The sequence below is a fragment of the Gymnoscopelus braueri genome, assembly GCF_963280865.1.
Source record: "Gymnoscopelus braueri genome assembly, chromosome: 10".
NCBI classification, from domain to species: domain Eukaryota; kingdom Metazoa; phylum Chordata; class Actinopteri; order Myctophiformes; family Myctophidae; genus Gymnoscopelus; species Gymnoscopelus braueri.
The window spans coordinates 13,745,340-13,770,209 of NC_137611.1; the positions used below are offsets into that span (position 1 = coordinate 13,745,340).

General features: G+C 43.6%; 1 protein-coding gene across 1 annotated transcript in view; it reads right to left on the reverse strand.

Moving 5' to 3' along the window:
• Positions 1-24,870, reverse strand: part of LOC308094424 (receptor-type tyrosine-protein phosphatase mu) — a 240,057-nt gene that overhangs the window by 62,954 nt on the left and 152,233 nt on the right. The window contains 5 exon segments of the mRNA XM_080441069.1: positions 3,076-3,281; positions 8,807-8,833; positions 9,991-10,071; positions 13,124-13,401; positions 23,028-23,057. Coding sequence (XP_080297195.1) covers positions 3,076-3,281; positions 8,807-8,833; positions 9,991-10,071; positions 13,124-13,401; positions 23,028-23,057 — 622 coding nt within the window.

Genomic DNA, 24,870 nt, shown 5'->3' on the forward strand with positions numbered 1-24,870 from the left:
AGAACAGATAATGGCAATTTTGACACATTCCACTTGGGAACCACCCACGCAATCAGTTGTGCCGCTCATCCCGCAAAATGGATGATTGCAAACGGGAGATCTTTGTGAGAGAAGAGAAATGGACAGGCTTTGAGGTTATATAAGACAGAATGGTACAAGTAATAATAACAAAGGAGAAATGATTGAACAAACACAAATTTCCCAAACTTTTTCGTTTAGTAGTTTGTAAAACGAGAGAGAGAAGACATCATCGGAACACAACATACAAATGAATCGCTCTAGTCAAGAGAGAATGAGCTCCACTAATCTCACAGGTGGAGTGTGAGGGTCTGTGGACTGCTAGGTGACAGCATGAGTAAGAGACACAGAGACAGAGAGAGAGAGACAGACAGAGATAGAGAGAGACAGAGAAATAGAGAGACAGACAGACAGTGGGGCCAATTGCTCACGTTCTGTCGCCGCTGCGTTTTTGACCGACCGCTCTGCATGTGTGCAGCGGCTGCCACGCGGGCCCAAAACACCATTCTCCATAATAAATGAGGCCCTGAGGGCAGACCGAAGCACCCAGGTACCCCTACGCGTTCAGCTGCTGTAGGCAGCCATGAGAGGCTGCGTTAGGCTACGTTATTTAACGTCCCTCTCATCAGTCATGAAGTGGAAATAGAGAGTTAATTACTGATAAACGTGGCACACACACACACACGCGTGCACACACACACACACACGCACACATGCACACACACACACACACACACACACACACACACACACACACACACACACACACACACACACACACACACACACACACACACACACACACACACACACACACACACACACACACACACACACACACACACTCAAATGGGTACGGAGGGAGTTGAGGGCGAAGGGGAAAGTGGGAAAGAGATGTAAAGAGAGGTACAGTAAGGGAGCTGGGCGGAGAGGGAGGAAGCACCAATAAAAAGTAAACGGTGATGGGGTAATGAGAGAGAAATGGATGAGAGAGAGAGAGAGAAGAGAGGAAAAAAAGGACTTACAAAGCACAGTAGTGTTTAATGTGCCAGTGTGTTTAATGTGACATCTGGGTGAGATGATTGTAAGGCGCTGCAGGGGTGAGTGTGGTAGTACAGGGCTAACACCATGACCACTAGCGCTGGCTAACAGGACGCCTGGCAGCCAGACTGCCTGGCTGGCTGCCTGGCTGGCTGCCTGGCTGGCTGGCTGGCTGGCTGGCTGGCTGGCTGGCTCATTGGCAGGCTGGCTGGCTGGCTGGCTGGCTGGCTCATTGGCAGGCTGGCCGGCTGGGTACTGAGGGATGGTTGGAGTGCAGCCAAGCCCTGCCAGCCGCTTGCCCTAATGAGAGAAAATGAGAGTGATGCTCTGCCGAGTCAAACTCTCTTTTGTTTGGGTGTCAGCAGCGAGAGCCATGGTGTCAGATTAGGGGCTTCGCTGTGTGACAACAGTCTCCTTAAGAGCAGCAGGAAGGCACCGGCATGGACCTAATCACACCTGACTCTGATGAAATAGGAGGGGACAGGAGTAACACACTGCCAGACGCTTCTCACACTTAGCTGTTTCTTTTTTTTTTGCTGTTGTTGTTGTCTTTTCCTGCTCTTACTTTTTAAGCTGATGCATTTAAACGTCAGCATATGGCTCTACTGTATACTTAATACATCTCTGAGGGAGGACCACACCACGCACGCACGCACACACACACACACACACACACACACACACACACACACACACACACACACACACACACACACACACACACACACACACACACACACACACACACACACACACACACACACACGCACGCACGCAAGCGTGTGCGCACACGTACGCACACACACAAAACGGTATGACTGCAAATGCACAATTGCTATGAACAACAACAAGGAACAGATGAACAAAACGAATCACGGCGTAAACACAGTGAGACAGGGTGCATTAACAATTCATCATAAAAGTGCATCTGGGAAAGAACAGAACAGTTCTGCGGTGCTGAACCAAGCAGTGTGAGAGAGACAGGGGGGGGGCATCCAGAGAGATAGAGGAAGACAAAGAAAGATGCATGCAGAAAACCAGGGACAGCCAGCCAGACAGATAGATAGATAGAGAGAGAGAGGAAAACAAAGACATATATAGCAAGCAAGGGACAGCAAGACATGGATAAAGATTGAAGAGAGGGAGAGAGACAGAAAAAGACAGAAACACAGAGAGACAGCAAGAGACAGAGACAGAAACACAAAGAGACAGAAAGAGACAGAGACAGAGACACAGAGAGACAGAAAAAGACAGAAACACAAAGAGACAGCAAGAGACAGAGACAGAAACACAGAGAGACAGAAAAAGACAGAAACACAAAGAGACAGCAAGAGACAGAGACAGAAACACAAAGAGACAGAAAGAGACAAAGACAGAAACACAGAGAGACAGAAATAGACAGAGACAGAAACACAAAGAGACAGAAAGAGACAGAGACAGAAACACAAAGAGACAGAAAGAGACAGAGACAGAAACACAGAGAGACATAAAGAGACAGAGACAGAAACACAGAGAGACAGAAATAGACAGAGACAGAAACACAAAGAGACAGAAAGAGACAGAGACAGAAACACAGAGAGACATAAAGAGACAGAGACAGAAACACAGAGAGACAGAAAGAGACAGAAAGAGACAAAGACAGAAACACAGAGAGACAGAAAGAGACAGAGACAGAAACACAAAGAGACAGAAAGAGACAAAGACAGAAACACAGGGAGACAGAAAGAGAGAGAGAGAGAGACACACACAGATGAAGTCTAGTTTTGGACTGAAACATTTCTGATGTAGAGAGCATGTTTGCAGATCAGTAGCCACTGCCAGGCTTTATTTGTATGTTTCCCAACCTGTATACTGTACAGTCAGAGTGGGGGACAGCGGGGGACGGCAGGCCATACGGCAACGGGTGGTTGGTGGGCGGGCGGGCGTGAGAAAGAGGAGGCGAGCTCAGCCGGGGGGGGGGGGGTTGTATGTGTGTGTGTGTGTGTGTGTGTGTGTGGGGGGGGGGTCTTATGTTACCTCGTACTCCTCCTTGAACCCGTAGCCCTCGGAGCACTTCATCTGGGTGATGTGTTGGAGCAGGTCGGCCACGCGTATGGCCGGGTGCAGCTGACCCGTCTGGTAGGGCACGTCCACGGCGTCCACGCGCTTCCTCAGCGAGTGCGTGTGAGACTGCACCAGGCTGCTGGTGTCGCTGACGCTGCTCATGTTGGTCTGGCTTTCGTCTGCTTTTGACGGGACACAAGCACATGAGGACGGGGGAGGGGGGAGGGACGGGGGGGGGTGGAAGCAGGTCAGCATTAATGCAGAGGAACTTTCTGATGGCCGGTCTGATTCATCAGTGCAGTGCTGTAATAAGACAGTGGTTCCCAAACTTTTTAGCTCAAGACCCAAAAGAGAAATGAGACGTTTGCCCGGGACCCAAACTAGTGAAAATAGCAGATCTACAAGCCGCGTTATGAGCTTGTAGATCAGCTATTTTCACAACTTTTTTTATTTATGAAAATTATTAGATTTTTTAATTTTATTTATCAAATACTTTTGAAAAATGTTTTGAAGTTGATGAAAAGTTGTGATATTTTTGTTTAAAATCTTTGAAAAAAATATTTTTTTCTTTTAAATGGGGAGAAAAATATTTGCAACCCATAAAAATTGGTCCCCGACCCAAAGATGGGTCCTGACCCACTGTTTGGGAAACAGTGCTATAAGATGTGTGCGCGTGTGTGTGTGTGTGTGTGTGTGTGTGTGTGTGTGTGTGTGTGTGTGTGTGTGTGTGTGTCAGTGTCATGTGAGGGACATAATGCTTGCAGCGGGAAAATGCATCCTGACACGTCTGCTTGACGGCCATGTTAATGCACTTTGGCATCTCAATTATACACGTCTTCCGTACTGAAAATCGGACGAGAATGGAGCGACGGCCATCACTTTTGGGGCGTTGCCACTCGCGCGTCGCAACAAGGAAGACTTCGCCATTCGCGTGATTCAGGTTTACTCAAAATGCCACTTTGCTCATTTTGAGTTCCACCCGTTTATCACTTTACGGTTTGACATAACTTTACATAAACAGATGGCATGTGTTTCCTCGCATGGTGTGAAGCATTATGTCACCCAGCCAGACTGGGCCACGGCACTGAACAACTCTTCGCTGGTAATCTGTTTGTATTATGGATGGCCACAACAACACAACATCATCGAGTAAGTGGATGATAAAATGTGGTGGGAAGGTTTAGGTCCATCTGTCACAATATGTGTGTGTGTGCGCGCGCGTGTGTGTGTCTGTGTGTGTGTGTGTGTGTGTGTGGGTGTGTGGGTGTGTGGCTGGAGAACGTTTGTTATAGAACTGCAGCAGACCACTTCTTGAAGCCTTTCCTACAGTATGTCGCTTTTACACTTCATGGCTCCGGCCTCCGGCTCAACTTGACTTTTGGTACCAGGTACTTGGGTTTTCCACTCCAAGTAGTAACCCTTCAGTGTAGCGGGTCGTCATAGCAACGTTCACAGCCCCACTGCGTATTGTTCGAAAAGAACAATGGCAATTTGGTCTGGAAACAATCTGTTCTAACTATCTGATAACATCTTAGGTGAGAAATAGGCCATGCAGTTGCTCATTCAATATTCACTCATTTCTTATTTACAACAGCTACTGTAGTTTAAAAGTTTGTAAACAGTATTCGGGAGCTTCCACGCAGCTATAGGGAAGTCCATCTTTTAATCTCACCTTTTGGTATCACCTCAGACGAAGGTACCAGCTACTTTTTCCCCCCAACAGAATACCAAAAAAGGCGAGTAGAGTTGAGTCGAGCCGGTACCGTGGAGTAGAAAAGCACCACTATTGCACTGACTACATTTTAACCCATTAAGGTTTCTACAAAATGCCTCTAAATCCTAACAGTTTTCTGAAAAACTTGTTGCTATATCAGTGGTTCTCAAACTTTTTCCATGTCAAGGACCTCCAAAATGTATGTATTTGGCTGCGGACCCCCATCTCAAAATATTTTGTTCCAGGGACCCCCAGAAGCAAAGATTTGAGTTACAAATGTTCGCTTTAAAAACATGTATATTCAAAGATTTGCACACATTTTCATGATTTAAAAAAATAAACAGATCTACAAGCTCATAGCGCGGCAGCGTGGGTTAATATGACCTCAGCTCCAACTAAATAAAATTGCACTATGAGCGGTAAGGAGCGACTGTGTGTGTGTGTGTGTGTGTGTGTGTGTGTGTGTGTGTGTGTGTGTGTGTGTGTGTGTGTGTGTGTGTGTGTGCGCGCGACCGTGATAAATGGTATAGAGAAAGTGCTCACAAAATGTACATGAAGATGCTGTAAAACAGGTTTACTGTTCTTTTTTTGTTGTTTTTAGTCACACAGTAAAACCCGGAGTGTTAATACGGGCCCTTATGGTCCTTTAAAGGGTCCAACCATCTTTATGCTCTCAGAGTTAAAAAAGAACAACCCTGAGTTTGACTGTGTGAGGTGATACAGCATTTCGTCTCTGTCGGATGGAAACCTCATAAATCATGTCCAAAACTGTTACTTTTCAGGATTCAAATTAAAAAATAGCAAAAAAAACGTTTGATGCTTTTGTGTGACGCTGTAGTATGATCAAGTAGGGCGTTAATTTACAGAAGAAAAAAACTACAGAAGAAGTTATAGCCTATAATATGGAGATAAGAGGTTTCTTCTGCCCGACAACAAAGATATGCTGGTGTCATATTGAGTAAATAATAATAACACTAAACACAGTCAGTTCCAGCTCTCTCTCATACTGTAATCCAGTCAGTAGCAGAGATGAGGCACAGGTACTGGGGGGTTGGGGTGGGGGGGGGGGGGGTGATGGCAGGTGTCCAGAAACATGGAGGAAGAGGAGCAAGAGGACGTGAGAGGGGTAGGGGGGGGGGGCAGGGGGGGGGGGGCAATGGGGGGGGGCTGGGGGGGGCAGCAGTGGGCCACAGTGAGCATGTCACAGCAGGCATCATCTGAAGCATCACACAGACACATCGTGGATTCATAACACCCCCCCTCCTCCTCCTCCCCTCCCCCTTCTCCCCCTCCTCCTCCTCCTCCTCCTCCTCTTCCCGTTCCCCCCAACCTCCACTGTTAATGAAATTATAATTATCTAAATAAGAGGGGGGGGCTAAAACTCGGTACTGGGGTAAGCGGAGATCGGAGGACAGAGAGAGAGAGAGAGACAACTAGATAGAGAGAGAGAGAGAGTCAGAGAGAATGCGTGGGGTGATGCTGCGATGGAAAAGGGGCGGGGGTGGTGGGGGGGGGTACGGTACCGTGTGTGTGTGTGTGTGTGTCTGGGTGCGTATGTGTACACATGTGTGATCATGCTAAAGCTAATGGCTTTCGGTGCATGGGGGGCACGGCATGGAGGGTGGTGATGAGATGCTTGAACGAAATGGTCCACTGGGCCATGCAAATCATGTCATAATGTGTCCATGTCAGGAGCATGGCCTCACAAAAAAATATACACCACCTCCTTCCTCCTCCTCCTCCCCCCCTCCCTCACCCCAAACCCAGGGCCCACTCAAGGGGGAGAGACTTACCATTAATGGGCACTTTTTAGATAGCAGAGACATTAGAGGGTAAGTATGTGAAGAGAGAGAAAGAGAGAGAGAAAGAGGGAGGGAGAGAGAGAGAGAGGAGGAGAAGAGAAGAGAGAGGAGAGAGGGGATAAGCAACAATAACAGCAACGAGAACCTTGTTACAGCAGAGTGGTTTAGAGAACTAGGCTATAGGGCAAGATCACATGCCTTTTCTAACTTCAGAGTGTCTCGGTAGGAAGCCTTGGTCGGGTGGGTGGGTGGGTGGGGTAGGGGGGTGTACAGGGCCATGTTGGATGGATGGGGGCAATTTCAACAGTGCAAGACAAAAGGAAAAGAATAAATAAAGAACAATAAAGTCATGGATTTCGAAGGGAGGGAGTTAAACGATGACAAGAAGTGCTGACCAAATTTGGAACAAAGCTGTTGTTTAAACCCTATATATACTTAGTTGACCGGAGTCCCCCAGGGGTCTATAATAGGTCCCTGCTGTTCTTCCCTCTACACTAAAATATATTTTACAAGCTACAGGCTTGTAATCTACAAGCTTACAATGCATCCCTACATGTGACATTCTTTACCGGCCAGATCGCCATGATCATTCAATCGATTTGCGCGTTGCGTGCAAAGCGGTGATGCCTGTTCTTCCGAAACAATACTGTAATAAGTTTATATAAAAGGAGGACGGGGAAAAAATTAAACATGTCGTATCCTGATTCCTGTCTGATGTAATCAGTTGTGATCGTTAACCTCAGACTGATGAGACAACCCTCACTGTGACTAAATATGTCACAACTGAAAGCACCTAACCTTTTCTGGCTGCCTTAATTTTCACGTTAATTGTTCCGCGCTTCATTACATCTGGAACTAACATAAGCAGCTGTCACGAAGGTGATGATGAAAGCTCCCGCCTAATGTTGCTCTCACAACAACGAAAGGAAAGAAAGAAATACTTAATAGGGGAGTCGTATACGCTGAGAAATACTGTCGCTGGGCTTTTTTGGTGACGCTCGTTGTTGTTTACGTCGCATGTTTTCTCCATGGCCTCGAGTCTCACTTATTAGCGAGTCCCACTTATTAGCGAGTCCCACTTATTAGCGAGATGTGTTCCTGGGTGTCTTGCACATGAGCTAGTACTTTTGTGTTGCTTCTGCATATTCAACAAAAGGCCAGTAAAGTAATTAACGCAGAAACAAAATGCTCTTCGGTATTCTATTTTATCACCGAACAGGATGGATAAACACTGTGTGCGGGGGTAAAAAACTAAAACAAAAAAAAAACACAACACAACAAAAAAACAAAAACAAGTAGGTCACTAGCAGTTAGCCGAAGGCAGGGAGAGAGAGACATTAAAAAGAATAATAGAAAAGGTTGTTATTTTGGAGGGGGTGGGAGGGGGGGGGGTTAAATGTGTAGTGAGAAGGGGGGAGGGAGGAAGGTGAGGTGGGGGGGGGGTGGTTAGGGGAGGGGGGGCAGCACAGCTACTGTAATGCCAGACCTTACGTGTTATATAAACACGGAATGAACCCATCCCGTTTCAGAATATTTTGGGAAAGTGGGACCTGAGAGAGCGTTTTCTATCCATCCATCCATCTCTCTCTTCCCTCCCTCCCTCCCTCCCTCTCCCCCCTCTCTCTCTCTCCCTCACTGTTTGCTGTTGGTTGATTTGTCCTTGCAGACTTTATAGCTGTAGAGACGGGGCGAGCTGCCCCTCCCCCCCACCCCGTCACCCCCCCCAACCCCCCGCACCCCCGCACACCCCCCCCACTAGACACTACCCCCGCCCACCACATCCAGTCCACATGTCTGTCCATGCATATGAGAGGTCAAACACATAATGTGACATCACACGCACGACACGCAATGCGGATGGGATGGAGTGAAGCCAGCCTCAGCCCGGGGAAAAGCCCCCTCGTTTGACAGGGAGGGGAGGGGGGGGATGGGGTGGAGGGGGGGAGGGAGGGGGGGAGAGGAGAAGCAGCAGGCAGGTATGAAGGTGAGGAAGCCGTCTTCGGTAAAAAAAAAATATATAAGAGCCAATCAAACCAAAAATGGGAAGCAGTCTGTGTTCGTTTGTCCTCATAAGCACTTAAATTAACGTCTGGTGGATTATACACACATGTACATGTTTTCTAGAGCGCTGAAATAGAATACATCATCAACAGCAATGGGGAAAAAGAGATGGGTTTTTTTTTCTCACCTAAAATAGCGGTTGGCACAAAGGGATCTGCTTTAGATATCCCCACAACAAGTGCAGAGGTTGGAGGAGGAAAGAGAATCGCAATAAATGAAAGAAACCAACAGAGTAAAAGTTCACCTTATCAAATGAGACAGCACAACAACAGTAAAAAGCAACGGGTTAGTACTTCTCTGTCCTGCTTCAAAAGGTCAGGCCAGAGGGCCATCTCATACAAAAAAGGTTGGACATTGAATAAAAAAACAATTAACCAAAAATGTCACTGAATAGCAGAGATAAAAAAATAACAGAAGTAAATCTCAATCGTTAATTTTCCCTTTGCAGAAAACTGTCTAGACGTCTACATGCTCAAAGGCTTGCTCAATACATTCAATCATAGAAACAAAATTAATGAATGTATGAAACAGAAAACATCAACACTGTGCACAACGTCAACGGTACAAAAACAACAGTACTGGACTGAAATAGAATAGACCATAGATAGCTAGATGGAATCAATAACTTAAGGATATATCTGAAATAACTATGCTCATAACCACATCCAAACCCAAATGCCTTAAATGACATGGGAGTTGTTGTTTTTTCTTTCCCTTTGGTGACTTAAAGTAACAAAAACATTATTGAATGATTTTATAGAATAAACACCCTCTCAATAGACACAAACGGTGGTGACTATTGAATTGAAAAGGGGGAAAATAGAATCAAACTAATCAGAAGTGCTAATAATCTTGACAATTTAACATAACAATCAAAAAGGTGCACATTTAACAGACAGCAATGTAACATCATGCTAGATACCGTAGCAATCAACAGGGTTGGATTCGTTGAGGGGATGGGGGTTAGATCAATGCCCCTGCTTTTTATATTCTTCCCTCTCAATCATGTTTTATCACCGGTGGGGCGTTATCCCTGTTTCTAGTTAGACTGAACAATTTACTTAAAAATGTATGTTAACCACATTAACCATGGTGCCCTTATGTTGGTGCCCTTATGATTTGTCAAGATTAAATATATAAATGAAAATAATCATTCAAAAGTATTGCAGATCTCAAAGCTTACAAGGTGTCATGAAGTGATGCATGCCTCCCCAACTCTGTTTTAAATTGAACCTGGCAATTAACATGGTTGAAGTTGAATAGACATAAACAGTAGTTTGAGGCAGCTCTCAGTTGAGGCTGTGTGCTCACCTGGATAGAAGGAGTTGATAGGAATGGATGTACTGAGCGTATTGGCTTTAGGCAGCGTGAAGGAAGAGGGCGATGAACCAGCTAGAGATGCAAAGAAACAACACAATACAAGGTCATCAATAGTCCACTCTGGTCTTACTGTGAGTCAAAGGCCCATTCACAGCACAACACAGTGTCTATCTATCCACTTGGCAGTCACTAGGCCTCTCAATGAAGTATGGAACAAAGAACTGCAAACACAGGGTCAAATGAGGATAGCGTTACTATGGTCTGTAGTCTACAGAAGGATTATGGGTGGAGGGTTTGGGATAGGTTATTGTTTGACCAAATAATCTAAAGATCATGGGTTTAATTCATTTGTTCATTGTATCTGTTTCGTTGTATTGCTTTTTGGGGGGGCACTAGGGGCATACTTCACTCAAGTACTACTATAATGTGAGACAGGTAAATTGGATAAGGGCATGCACCTGGCTGGGAGGACAATGGTTTGTTACCAGAGCAAGAGAGAGCATGGATTTAACAACATTTTGGTTGTTTGTTTGTCAATTAACTTTCTTTTGCCTGAGTGCAACATTTGTTTCATGGTGCATGAGTGCATTTTTATTCAAGTCAACAAAACAACACTACAGTGAAACCTTACTGAGTTTAGGACGGTCAAGGTATTTAAGACATTATGCTAACAGGCAAAGGACAAGCTGATGTATTTAAGACATTTACACAAGCAGACAGAGGGCCAGGTTTAACTAGGCTCTAATAGACAGTTAACCAAGGTCACAGCACCGTTGTCACCTGCCTCATGCAGGGTGGGTATACTGGGTAGACACAGACCTCTGTGGAAACAGCAGCTCTTAGTTTTGACGGGGATTATGAGAGGTCAACCCCTGCGTGCAGACTTATCCAAGCTGCCCATCAACAAAGACTGAGATAGAGCTAATGAAGATTAGAGCCATGATCTGTGCACTCGTCCATTATGGAAATGCAATGGAGCCGAGTTTATAAACCGGCAACTGACTTTTCCGAAGAGCATCGTGTAATGATAACCCTAGTGGCCAGGAATAGCATTGTTGCTCAAAAGACTCCTTTCAGGCTATTCAGAAATGTTTTCACATAACTGTGGTTAGCTTTCCAAATTGGAAACAGCTTGCTGTTAACAAATTGGTTTTGCTGATGTAAAATTTAGATTTAATTCAAAGTTTAGCCCATTTCGAGCAAAAATCTATTACAGAGACAGTGGAACCATAGAAAACGAAACTGCATAAGAGGTAGAACAAACCCTTCAGGGGTTGTTGGCAAATCTCTTGCGGAAGAGGAGAATGGGTAATTAAACTAAAATTAAACTTTGTTAAGATTATGTGCAACCCTTTAAGAAAGTTAAAAATGTTGGAGTCCCATGTAGTTCCAGGTTTAGTTGAATAATCTACAGAGTTTGTTTGGGAAGAATTTGAGTTTGGTTTTCTCTAGAACGGGGGTTTTCGAAATGTGAGGCGCGCCTCCCTGGTGCCAGAGCATTGCAGGGGGAGGCACAGAGAGATGTGATGTGAAAATGACAGTTGACAGTGACAAGATAAACAACAGGAATGTTATGCCCGCAGATTCAGGCAACAAAGGTTGCGATGTTTGGAATTATCTGTAAAGGTTTGTGTACATCCAGCAAAATATAAAAAGAGGAGCCAAGAGATGCAGATCAACTGTGCATCCTCTGACTGCCTTCTTGGCTGTGGGTGCTCAGCTACAATACTTACAATACTTTACAACTTTGTAGAAAATAACCACCAGATGAATGGAAATAGCGTCACTCCAGACTATCTCAGGTTAACATTTTCTTCTTCTTTATGTGAACCATGAGCTACAGCAGAAGACTTTTCCACTTGTTTGATGTTTTCTTATTTCCTCTTTCTACAATGAAACGAGGAGCACTTCTTACAATTCTTTTCAGATTCATTTCCGATAGGAGAGTGTAGTGAGACAGGAAAACAAGGGCATAGAGAGAGAGGAGAAACATATGAGACAACACAAGACGGAGGTCAGATTTGAATTTGTGTCCTCGTGCTCACAAGGAACATATGGTCTGTGCACTAACTGCTTGTGGCACCAGGCACCCCGGAGCACTTTTTATTTATTACCGCTCTCCCACTGCGCGCTCTGGCACTCATTCATCTGTAACATTGTGTGTGGCGTGTGTAAACATAAACTTGGCAATGGTACAACTCGCGATATAGCAAACTTTTTCTTGAATTATCAGTTGAAAGTGTTGGTCTGTTCATGAGGAAGAGGCCTTGGCGGACCTCTCTCTCTTCTCTCACTAATTGGCTGGGACAGATATAGGCCTTTCAAACATGGAGCATGATCAAACAGGATTCAAAAGGAGTGCCATCAATTGTTATCTGATTTTAGCACAATTTTGTTTCGCATTTTATACTTATTTAAGATCGGTCAGTGTAGAGAGACAGGAAAATAAATGGGCAGAGAGAGAGGAGATACAAGGGGGGGTCAGATTCAAAACCAGGTCCTTGCGGTTCACAAGGAGAATACGGCCCATGCACCAACTAGATGTAGATCATTTAAATACACATTTAAACACATTTACTCTTTACATATTAATAAATAGGGCATAGCAGTAGCGGCCATTTTGTGGTTCCACTCAAATTCACTCCATTAATTTTACCCATTGAGATTTCCAAAAATATTTATATCAATTATTTTAATCCTAGTATCAAGCCATCCAGGGTCCTGTTGAATCATGACCATAAAACATTTGATTCTGTGAGATTATTATAATTTTTTTTATATTTAATGATATGATATAATATATTTAATAAATACCCTTTATTTTGCGTTTTTTTTTTTTTTTTTTTCACAGAATCAAATGTTGTATGTTGTATGATTCACCACGACTCTGGATGGCTTGATTCTACGCTTAAAATAATTGAAATCTCTATGAGAAAAATGAATGGAGTGAATTTGAGCGGAACCACTAAAGATTGTAGCCTTGTCTCAAGGGAGACCCACTTTACAACATTTGCCCTCCCTTTTGAAATAGCCATTCCACAATTTAAAATAAATGAATAAACCGTTGTGCAAGTCTATCTGCATGCACACTGCGCAGTGAAGTCCTCAAATGAATTTAACCCACCTCTTCCATTGAGAGTGAGCGCGCACTCGCTGCGGGCGTTGAGTGTGAGCGCACATTCGCTGCGGCCGTTGAGCGTGAGCGCACATTCGCTGCGGCCGTTGAGCGTGAGCGCGCACTCGCTGCGGGTGTTGAGCGTGTGGCTGTGCGTGTCCATAAAGGAGAGGGCTTCGTCGCAGTTGGTGCCCTGCTCCGTGTAGCTCTTGTCCATGGAGTTCACCATCACGGTCATCTCCTGACGCGTGCTGTTCAGCGTCTCCTTACGCTTTTTGGCCAATTTCCTTTATTGGAGAAAAAAGAGAGAGAGAGAGAGAGAGAGAGAGAGAAAGAATGACTGGGCCTGAAACAGATGGGATGTTGTCACGGTTGGGTGGAAACCTCGTATGACAGAACTTTTCAGGAAATGGAAAAAATTATTGATCCGATGTAGTTATTATATTTGGTCACAAGCTCTTGTTAATACTTTTCATTGGTTAAATATTTATAAAACCCATAGACACACTTTAATAAAAGTAACTTAACTTAAAAAAAAAAAAAAAAAAAAAAAAATAGATCTATATCGGCTATTCGTTTTGTGACATTGTAGTGTGACGAAGTATATAATTCACGAAAAACCCTAAACATTTTGAAATATGGACATACAAGGTTTCTGCCCGACCGTGACGATATGATGCTGTTAATCATGCAATAAGCAAGGATGGCTCATAATCCATAATGTTGCTGTAGCTGTAACCTAGTACTGTACATGCACACTGCCTGACAGCATGACATTAAATGTTGAATGTGAAAAAAAGGATCTTATCTATATCTACTCATAAAGATGATGACAACATGATGGCATGATGCAGCTGTTGAGTATTACTGAAAATTCCAAATTGGCATAATATATACATTTTTTATCACTATCATTTTCATAAATGTAGCGCTACACACCAGATAATGTACTGTACATGTATCATACAGTATGTATACATACAGTAACAATGTGTACTTTGATCTGCACCAATATCTCTGAGATATATTCCTGCACAGTGCATGCACTGTAAAGTTAGATAGTCAAGTAAACTAATTGTGATTCTGATGTGGGTCATGAACCCGTTATGGAAACGTTGTCTTTATTAGGGATCCACTTGCTTTTCATTGTACTGTATTGTTCCTTGAGAATCCAGAAAAGTGCGACACCATAACCCAAATACATCAGCGGCCCGATGATTTAAAATTAGCCATCGTATTTTGGGGCAGAAGAATCACAGTTTCAACGGTGAACTAAAACAGTCAACCTGTTTTTATTGACCTACTTCAGCATAATGTGCTGAATGTAATGTAATCACGGCTTGGTCAAACAACATTAAAGCACTGTGCTATAAAACACACTCACGCATAGATATGCATACACAACAAGAACCGAAGAATATGCACACTTGCACGGATGCACACTTAGAGATGCACGTCAATTTGCCCATTTACAGATGTGCAGATCTACCAGATTCGTATAATAGGTGAAGGCACACGCAGATACACGCACACACACGCACACACGCACACACGCACACACACACACACACACAGACACACACACACATGCACGCACACACACACACACACACCTCTTCAGAATTAAATTCCCTTTTATGTTCCAGGGATGTTGACAAATAGCAAACAGTGTGATAGCTATACCGTAGTATACTGTTTGTCGCTATAATGGTGGCAGCTAGCATACTGCAGTAGCGGCGGTGATGGCTAGCATACTGTAGCTATAGAGGTGGTGACAGACAGAGAGAGACAGATAGAGACAGAGAGAGACAGAAAAAGACAGAGAGACAGAGAGACGGCCATTAGCACCACGGACAGCGACACAGTGGGCTTGGCTGGACTTACTGCTTGACAGTAGGTTATTACATAGATGCATTATGCACATACCTGTGGGGAACAACATTTAAAAAATTACGTTCTCCTCTGCAATTAGCCATAAGATAAATGTGTTCATATAAAGCTAAAGGAAAGCACATGCTTCAGGTTAGCTCCGTTTGTAACCTCACTCTCCGCTATCATACATACTGTAGCTCAGAGATGAGGTTCCGCTGCGTTGGGTGCCGGCAGAGTGTGAGATCAACGGACGGTACAGATTATTCGCTTTTTCTGCACATCGTATCAAAAAAGTAAAGGTAGTCCCCCACACTAGATGTTTGCAATTTTCGCGGAAAAGAAAGGGTTAAAAGCAGGAGTGCCAATGCGACGTTTAAATCGCTTACCAGACTGACAAAATAAACGATATAAACTTGCTTGTTTTTAACCCATTGCATACATTTTCTTTTCCTCAAACATTGCAAACATCTGATAGTGTGGAGGACCACCTTTACTTTTTGGATACGATGTGCGGGAAACGGTAATGATCTGTATATAACATATCATTATTTTTTTAAACACCAGTTCCCGCCAGATTTGCGTTGGTCCGATGCAGTCCTCTATACTGCAGTCCTCTATACTGCAGCTATAGGGCCTAGCAGTGGCGGACATTTTGTGGTGCCACAGATAGAAAGCCAATTTTTTCCCCCCATAGGGATTTCCGAAAATATTAATATTAATTATTTTAAGCCTGGAACCAACTAAACTGCAAAAAAGGGTATTTATGAAATATTGTATATAATATAAATATATATATATTTTTTTTTAAAGTCATTATTCACCAGGAGCCTAGATGGCTTGGTTCCAGGCTTAAAATAATTGGTGGTGATAGCTAGCATACTGTAGATACAACGGTGGTGATGATAGCTACAGTAGCATACTGTAGCTATAGCGGTAGTGATAGCTAGCATACTGTAGCTATAGCGGTGGTGATAGCTAGTATACTGTATAGCGGTGGCGGTAGCTTGCATACTGTAGAGCGGTGGTGATACTGTAGCTATAGCGGTGGTGATAGCTAGCATACTGTAGATACAACGGTGGTGATGATAGCTACAGTCGCATACTGTAGCTATAGCGGTAGTGATAGCTAGCATACTGTAGCTATAGCGGTGGTGATAGCTAGTATACTGTAGCTATAGCGGTGGCGGTAGCTTGCATACTGTAGAGCGGTGGTGATAACTAGTATACTGTAGCTATAGTTGTGGTGATAGCTAGCATACCGCAGAGCAGTGGTGATATAGCATAGCCTAATGCCGCTATGGCGGTGGTAGACCCCTGCTGCTGCTTCATAGCTAACTATGGCAGCCTTCACACTGATTCCGCCACTTTGCAAGTCTCTGTGTGACCCCTCTGCACTATTTGAATAGCAGTCTCGCTCATGGACAATGGCAGGCTAATGACGCACTCCTGCTGTTTTGTTTTCGTAAATCTCCTCTGTTTATTCAATTTCGTGGCTGTCTGATGCCATATGGCAGCAGGCCCCTGCTGCCTTCAGAGCAGTCATTTACTCTGAAGGCCGCCACGTGAGGCTAATAGTGGAGCCATTCCTTCCGAAATCGGGAGTGACAAAGGATTGACACTTTTATCTGCTTGGACCTGTGTTTTGCCTTTAATCTGCAATTAGAGCCGGGAACAAAATAGCGGTGTTGTCTCTGGGCTTCTTCCCCCATTATCCGCCGACTTCAAATTCTAATGGGAAGGATAGGGAGGAGGGAGGGGGGAGGGAGCAAGGGGAGAGGAAGGGAGAAGTGATGGAGGTAAGCGTGGACCTGAGGCAATATTAAGATTGGTCCTGCACTGTGTGCAGCTGTGGAATTTGAAACCACTTTAATACAGGTTCTGACACTGCATCAGTGTCCCCAGATTTTTTTTCTGGCTGGGTAGAGACTCAGTTTATCCGCTTCCCTGGCCCCGTGGTAAAACACAACTTGCCACGGCGTAAAGAAACGGTCGAGTCGGATGACACCAATTTGGGTAGCGCGCCATGCAGCACCAGCAGTATAGTAGGATGTTTGCTAGGCACTGTGGGGGTTAGATGAAGACGAATATGCGTGCCATTCTCTGCTCATTTGTAAAAGGGGAAAAATGCAATGATAGATGGTTACATTCCAGAGGATGATGTGCTGAGAGAGACAGCACGAGCATGTGTACAGTACAGCGGAGTGTTTGCGCGTGCTGCTGATGAATATGATCATTAATCTTATTCCTCGATAGTTAGCCTAATGCCGCGTATGGAGAGAGACTCCGCTAGCTAATTTATGAAGCGATTGCTCGCGAGCGTGGCTGGCTGGCTGTCACGCTATCAGAAGTGTTGCACATGAAGGGGAGGGGAGAATGACTGACAGAAGAGGTGTTTGTAGAAGTATAAAGACAGAGCCAACACTGCAGGTAACTATATCAGGCAATTCTCATTAGAGGGATTGTCTGCAGTTCAGTACATGACAGCCCTGGCATATCTGGGTTCTGAGTGAGCTCCTACCTCTACTAGTTCAACTGGAACAAAAAGGGAAAAGGGAATTGTACTTTGTGTGTGTGTGAGTGTGCGTGTGCGTGTGTGGTGTGTGTGTGAGTGTGAGTGTGAGTGTGAGCGTGCGTGTGTGTGTGTGTGTGTGTGTGTGTGTGTGTGTGCGCGCGTGTGTGTGTGTGTGTGTGTGTGCGCGTGTGCGTGTATACGTGTGCATGCGCGCACTATTCCATCGCGTTTGTTACTACCCGTCCCCTAGACTCCTTTGAGGTCGTAACAGTGCATGTGTGCATGTGCATGTGTGCGCGTGACATGTGCCAGAGTGCGTGCGTGTTTGTCTATGTCTACTCTGTAGGAGGATATATGTGGCTACAACTTCTAAAACCAAGCATCAAAACCTATACATCTCAGCATGGTAGGGCCTCATTTCAGCTCCCGAGCTCAACCTGAACCTTCTGACACAAGGACAAAGACATCTTAATTGATGACTCACACATCCACACTCGGGTATGTCCACTTACTGAGGAGCAACAAAACTAGCCTTTGAATCTGTGCTCTCTCATTTGAAATGTATTTTTGTCTCGTCCTCACTGGGCGTCCGTGTTAATGGTTGCTCATACACCAATTTAATTCACCTTTATTCCCTGGCAGTCTGCCGACACAAATCCAATAGATTGCTGGCATCATTGGCTGCGTTAAAACATTCTCTTTCTTAAAGTAAATAGTATCATCAAGAATGACCTTGTGAATACTGATAATTTCTTTGGCTCCTCATTTTGCAACATTCCAATGACCTGAAGCAACACCAGCAAGTGACACTGAGTTATGCTGTTCTCATTTCCATTTAAAATGGGACATTTTGTATTCTAAAGTAAGAATGAGATTCAGAATATTGATAATTTATTTCGTTTAGAAAGAATTCCAATGAACTACAGCAACACCTGTTCAACAGGGCGGCAGAGGCTCAGTGGCCATGTTGGAATCAGAAATGTTCCCGGATTGATGCCCGGCTCCTCCTCATGTTGAAGTGCCCTTGAGCAAGACGCTTAACCCCTAACTGCTCCTGATGAGCCTCGCAAGGTAGCCTCCTCCATTAGTGTGGAATGTGTGTGTGAATGGATGGATGTGCTGCACATTTGAAAGCGCCTTGGAGAAAGACCGCTATGCAGTATAAAAGCTCCATTTACCAGTAAATACTGTTGTCAAGGATGATCTCGAGAATATTGATGATTTCTTTGGCTCCTCATCTATTCCAATGAACTAAAGCGACAGCAGCAGCAGTGACACTGAGACACTTGATGTTCTCATTTCGGTTTTGAATGGGATGATTATTATTATGAAAGCATGTGTTCCTTGTCCATCTCCAGGCATGCTCTCCTGTTCCTCCTCAATGTCCAGCTTATTATATTAGCTGTGTCTCTGGAATAATCTATGCATGTTGAGAGCTACATGTTCTGTATTATACCTTTAACCTTTTGGGATGTCCTTTTATTGTGCGGCAATAAACAGCACCCATTTGCACAGCCTTTCAGCAAGCTATGTAATTAACACATGTTGACGTGAGAAATAATAAGTCAATGCATGCCAAAAAGCTAATTGGATAATTATCTTTTTATTCTATTAACCACTTAAGCCTTTTTTTATACTTTGTCGTATGATGCTGTCACACAAAAATGCTCGCAGCTTGTCGATCTGCTGGTTTCCTTATTTTATTTTTTTTGGAAAAAGTTTTTTTTTTAAAGATTTTTTTTTGATTCTTTTTAGTTTATGTTCACCTAAAGGCTGTGACTTTCATTATGAAAGTGGTTAAATGTATGTAGTTATTTTATTGTACTAACATCAAAGCACCATCTTAAAACTTGACATGACATCCCTATTCTCTTGTTCTCTTCCTCCCTTCCCATTGCACTTCTCCTCTCTCATCAGCATGCAGCGCTCGTAGCAGCAATGCTGTGCATGGCTTGTACCAATTAATGTGATTCTTGCTGCATGTTCAGGCTGCCTTGTAAAGCTTAATGAAGGTGTTAGCCCCCAGCACGTTTTGTTGTACATGCTAGGTGTAATGCCCTACAGAGGCAGCATACAGCAGTAAGTAAGGTGTTTTGAGGATCTAAGGCATTGACTGGAGTTGAACTTTAAAGCCCAATAATAATCGTAAATAATACACAAAAGTAAGAGATACTATTCACTAGTGTATAAACTGCTATGCAACTGCTATCCAGGCTTGATCCTAGAAAGAAGGCAGGTGGTTGAAATAGATAGGATTCATCAGGACATGCTGAAATGACATGGGGATTGGGGGTAGTGACATTTATGTGAGAGGCTGATAATTAACCAATAATCAAATCATCATCATTATGCTACAAATTAATGTTGAGCTGTGGTTCTCAACTCTGTAGACTCAGTTAACGCTGGAGCACCAGGTGAATGCAATTAACTGGATCTAAATCCAGTTGTTCAGATGACCGTAAACATTCAAAACATCACAAAACGATTATGTCAAACATTTTGTTTTGCGTCATTTGTCTCACAGAATGTACAGAATATGACAATAAAAATTGTAAATGGTCAGTAATTTGGGTCAGCAGGACTACAGTTGGAAACAATTGAGCAGGTGCGACATGTGTGAAATTATTTATGTGACACCTTGCTTACATCATAGTCATTAAAGGCTAACCGTTCAGTTCAGTCGCAGGGTGAGATTTATCTGCTTCTCTTCCTCTTTCACATTGTGAGAATGTGGTCACCACTCTAGAGCAGTGCTTCATGAATAACCCTGTTGGCTGTCATCGACAAGAATGGGTGACATGGGCTGTGCTTGTGTCCTCCGTATTGATAACCTGCCAAAATACATGGGCTGGACTTGTGTCCTCGGTATCGATAACCTGACAAAATTGTCAGGCTCATCATCTTCTGTTAGCATGACCTCTTTAACGAGTCTTAACACAGAACCTTGGAAAAGGGATCGCAGAAGCTTACATTGACTTACATTCGTCAATCACTTTTGTCTACTGGGTATCTAGAGTAAAGCCGTACAATATGCATGCCTGGCACTAGGGTGACGAAAATTAAACTTAACATGTAATATAGAAAATTATACTGTGGTTTATGCATGAGGATGGGGTGGAGCACATGGAACGGCTGTCGATGTCAGATAGTGATGAGTGTGGGTTCTTCTACAAATCAGCCCTATCACTCGATCGGTATAATCCTCATGGGGATACAGTCCCCATCTCAACCCCTGCCCCCTGCCCCTTGATCCCTCCCTTGTCCCCAGCAACAGCAGCGGCGAAAGCGGCAGCAGCGGCCTCGTTCTGATTAAAGTGTGCAGGCCACATATTTATTCACACATGTAACTGCATCCCTAATGAGATCCCTGACTGATGTTGCGTTGCCACCTCTGGCGATATACCTAAAGTGCATATTTTGGCAACTGCCTGATGTTCTCTCCTGCCTTTAAAGGGCTTGTTTGATGAATGTATGAGCGTATTAATGGAGCTCCATCAATCATGGAAGTGTTGTGATCTCCCCCCCGGCTGTCAACAAGGCTGCTGTGAGCACTACAGATAAACACTACAGTGAGGGTAAGCATCATAAGCACATTATCCACAATCTATTTCATCAACTAATTTTGGGACATACTCACACTTTGATCATAAACGTTTCAAAAATCAAGCCGTTTTCTAACTTTCCGTTCAAAATACAAGTCAGGTTAAATAAGCTTTCAAATAGCTACCGGTCTCTTTTTATAGCGTTATAGCGAGTGTGTTATGGAGTAACAAACAATTTCAGAGATAAATACTGTATTTAAGATGGGTTCTGTCACTTGTGAGCAGCAGTGTTGTAGTGTTCTAGGTTTTTTCGGAGGGTATACGATAATTATTCCCTGGACGACATGCGCGATACGCTAGCGCGTTTTCAATGGATGAAATGGTTAGTAGACGGTATACGCTTTTTTCCCAAGAAATCTGCACTGTATACAGCGTATAGAGCGTAACACGGTAGAACACACCACTGGTGAGCAGGTATCCTGCTTTTCCTGCTCAAACCCGCCTCTTTAAGACAGTGCAGTCCTCTAAATCGTTGGGGCTTTCCACTCAAGACATTCTGCGCTACAGTGTGACTGACATGCAAAGCGTTATTATTTCAAGGTGTATTCAGAGATCTTCTTTGAAGTGAGGCAAGCTCCATTGTCATTCTAGATCACAGCCATTTCAACTCAGATTAGTTGGCATCCATCACAAAGGCCATACAGAAAGAGCCATGTGAGATACAACAAATAGTACAAGCTACAGAAACTAAGCTGCTTTGCCATTCAGCCATTCTCCATTTGGAAATCCCGGAAATCCCAAGAATTCATGAGCAAAATGCTCGGTTTATTGTCTTTTGTAAGTAAGTAGCACGGAGGTAAGTCCATAATCATATCATCTGCGCAAGGGTTGATGGAAAAATCTGGTCAGGTAAAGACACAACTCCACCGTCACCATTGCTTGGGTGGGATTAACGTGCAAAAAATCTGGGAACCATGCGTGGAGAAGAGGGGAGGAAATATGGGTCAGTAATATAGAGTGAGGAGGGATGGGTATAGGCATGGAGAAAGGGTGAGATTTATCACATGCATTCAGAGCCAACTAGCTTGTGTCATATTAAGCTCATGCATAATTATCAATGCATCAACCATCAGCATCTTATCTCTAAGCATGACAGGAAATATTAACTAGGTCTATGAGTTAGAATTTTTGGGCAACCGCCGAACATATTTAATATACAAAATACCATGAATTATTAGCCCTAGTTTACCATGCTCCCTGATGAAACTGACACATTGATCACCTTATGACAGGCACTTTAAAAATTCTAACTTTGACAAGCTGACAAAAATGAAATCATGGGAGGCGACATGAAACATTTGCACTCAGTAGAAAGGAGAGGCGCTGCGGTATCGTTTTCTACAGGAATATCTGCAGCTCAAACTATAATTGAAGGCAGTTTGAGTTTATCACCGGATAAACAAACTACTTAAGTGTCAAGCAGAAATGATACCTGCCATATCATCTCAGTGTAACCTCCCCGCACCCCCCGCGCCCCCCCCGCCCCCTTGTCTGTGGGTGTTGCTCTGCTGCAACTGTCTGGCTGTCTTCAGAAGCCATGCCCAACGTGACATACAGTAAAGGGCTTGATATACTTCGTTGCGTGCAGTGTCGCGCACCGGAAATAGTCAATCTACAAGCTCACAACACGTCGCAGTGCAATGAATTTTGAGCTTCCAGATCGGCTATTTTGAGTGCGCAACACCGGCGTGCTGCTAAGTATATTTTATATAAGTATATTGCGTTGTAGATGTATTGGAGTGGCGTCTTCCATTCCGCCGGCAGAGATTACAGTGGGCCTCTGTAATAGCTCTGGGGAGGTGGGGTGGAGGATGACATATAGCTCCCTCACATGCATGGAGGGAGATTTAAAAAAATTAAATAAAAAATACGTGGGTGAGAGAAAAAAAAGAGCATGGCACTAACATTACACAAAGTGGTTACTTACAGGTAGTAAGTGTAGGAGTGATAGGTTCTTCTGCCGAGTGGGGTGGTGGTGGTAGGTTTTTTTAAGCAGTGGAAAAAGGAGGGGGGAGGGGATGGAATGAAAAGGAAAGAAAAAAAATATATTAATGTTTTGGAAAAAAGAGTAGAAATGAACAAAAAACCAGATAATGGCGGCATACGTGGAGGTAAACTTGTGATTGTGAGGGCAAGGTGATCGCTTGGAGTTATGTCATGCTTTTGGCAGTAAAGGCTGGGAGGGGCTAGGCCCTCTTGCCCAGTATACTGAATGTATACACACACTCCTAAAGCTGTAGTCCAGCGATTCCCAATCTGTGGGCCGGGGTCCACTGGTGGGCCAGGAGGATATTGCAAGTGGGGCCCCCCCAAAATAAATTGGCAAAACACTAAGATTTGAATGATAATATAACATTAATAGTAAAGAATGAATGCAAAAAAAATCTCATGGTATTTGCTCTTGAAAAATCTGTTGTCATACAGATGAATTAAAAAACGTAAAGTATGCTATACGTTAGTTCTATTGATCCAAGCCGGAACACAAATCAATTGAGTTGATCATTAAAATAAACATGCTCTGAAACATGCCCCGTGGGCCCACCCATATCTGACACGCCAAATGGCTGCCGTGTTAACCATTCAATCCGGGAACACATCTGTGTCATTTTAGATTTCTTTGGCTATTCAAAAAAGTAGCAGATATACAAGCTCGTATCGCGGCACTTAGATCTGCTATTTTAGAAAAATCGTGAACATTTGTGCAAACCTTTGAATATTTTTTAAAGCGAACATTTGTAATTGTCAAATCTCTCAACAAATGTCTTAATTTTACTGGAAAACTATTGTTGCTATATCAGTGGTGCTCAAACTATTTTATTTCAAGGACAATCCAAAATGATATGTTTTTGGCCGCCGATCCCCATCAAAATATGTTGTTCAAGGGATCCCCCAGAAGCAAAGATTTGATTTAAAATGTTGTTTAAAAAAATTAGACGTATTCAAAGATTTGCACTAATATTCAAGATTTTTCAAAAATAGCAGATCTACAAGCTCGATCTGCTATATTTTAATAGACCAAAGTATAAAAATAATGGTTATAGCTAAAAATCTAAAATGACACAGATGCGTTCCCGGATTGAATAGGTGAAGTGGTTGGACGGGTGGGCCCGCCAGCACTGAAGTGGCCCCCCCTGATCCAGTGCCCCCCTGATGCCCCCCTGATCCGGAAAAGGTTGGGAACCGCTGAATGTTGTCAAACTCTTGATGTTGACTTGTAGTCTACAGTCTGTTCAGAGACACAGTTCACAAACAGGCTGCCATTACAACACTTTTTCCAGAGCCCGCCATTCTATATTACATACAATATGAAATTAGTAATTACCATAGCTGACCTCCAAGGTTGCCAGTAAATGAATGGTTAGAGTGTCTAAACACGACTCTAATTTCCCGCTGTCTCTAGCAGTGATATATTAACACTAAATATAACCGCAAGAAGTCATCACCCGCTCTCGACTGATTAAGTCACATTGAAAACAATTGTATTACTTATATTAGCTACATATCTCAGTGCATAGTAATTATCCCACACACACACACACACCCACGCATTGTGTGTTACATAGATGGGCCTTGATATGTAAAATGTAGGAAAATTAAAAAGAAAATAGAAATCTCATATTACTGTCAAGAAATAAAGACTATATAAGCTCAGTGATGTTATTACCAGGCAACTCCACCTTCCCACTCAGCTCCATTTCCTTCTCCTACTGTAACCTGACCTTAACTCTCCAGTGCAACACAGGCAATCTAACGTCAGGAGAGGAGTAGAA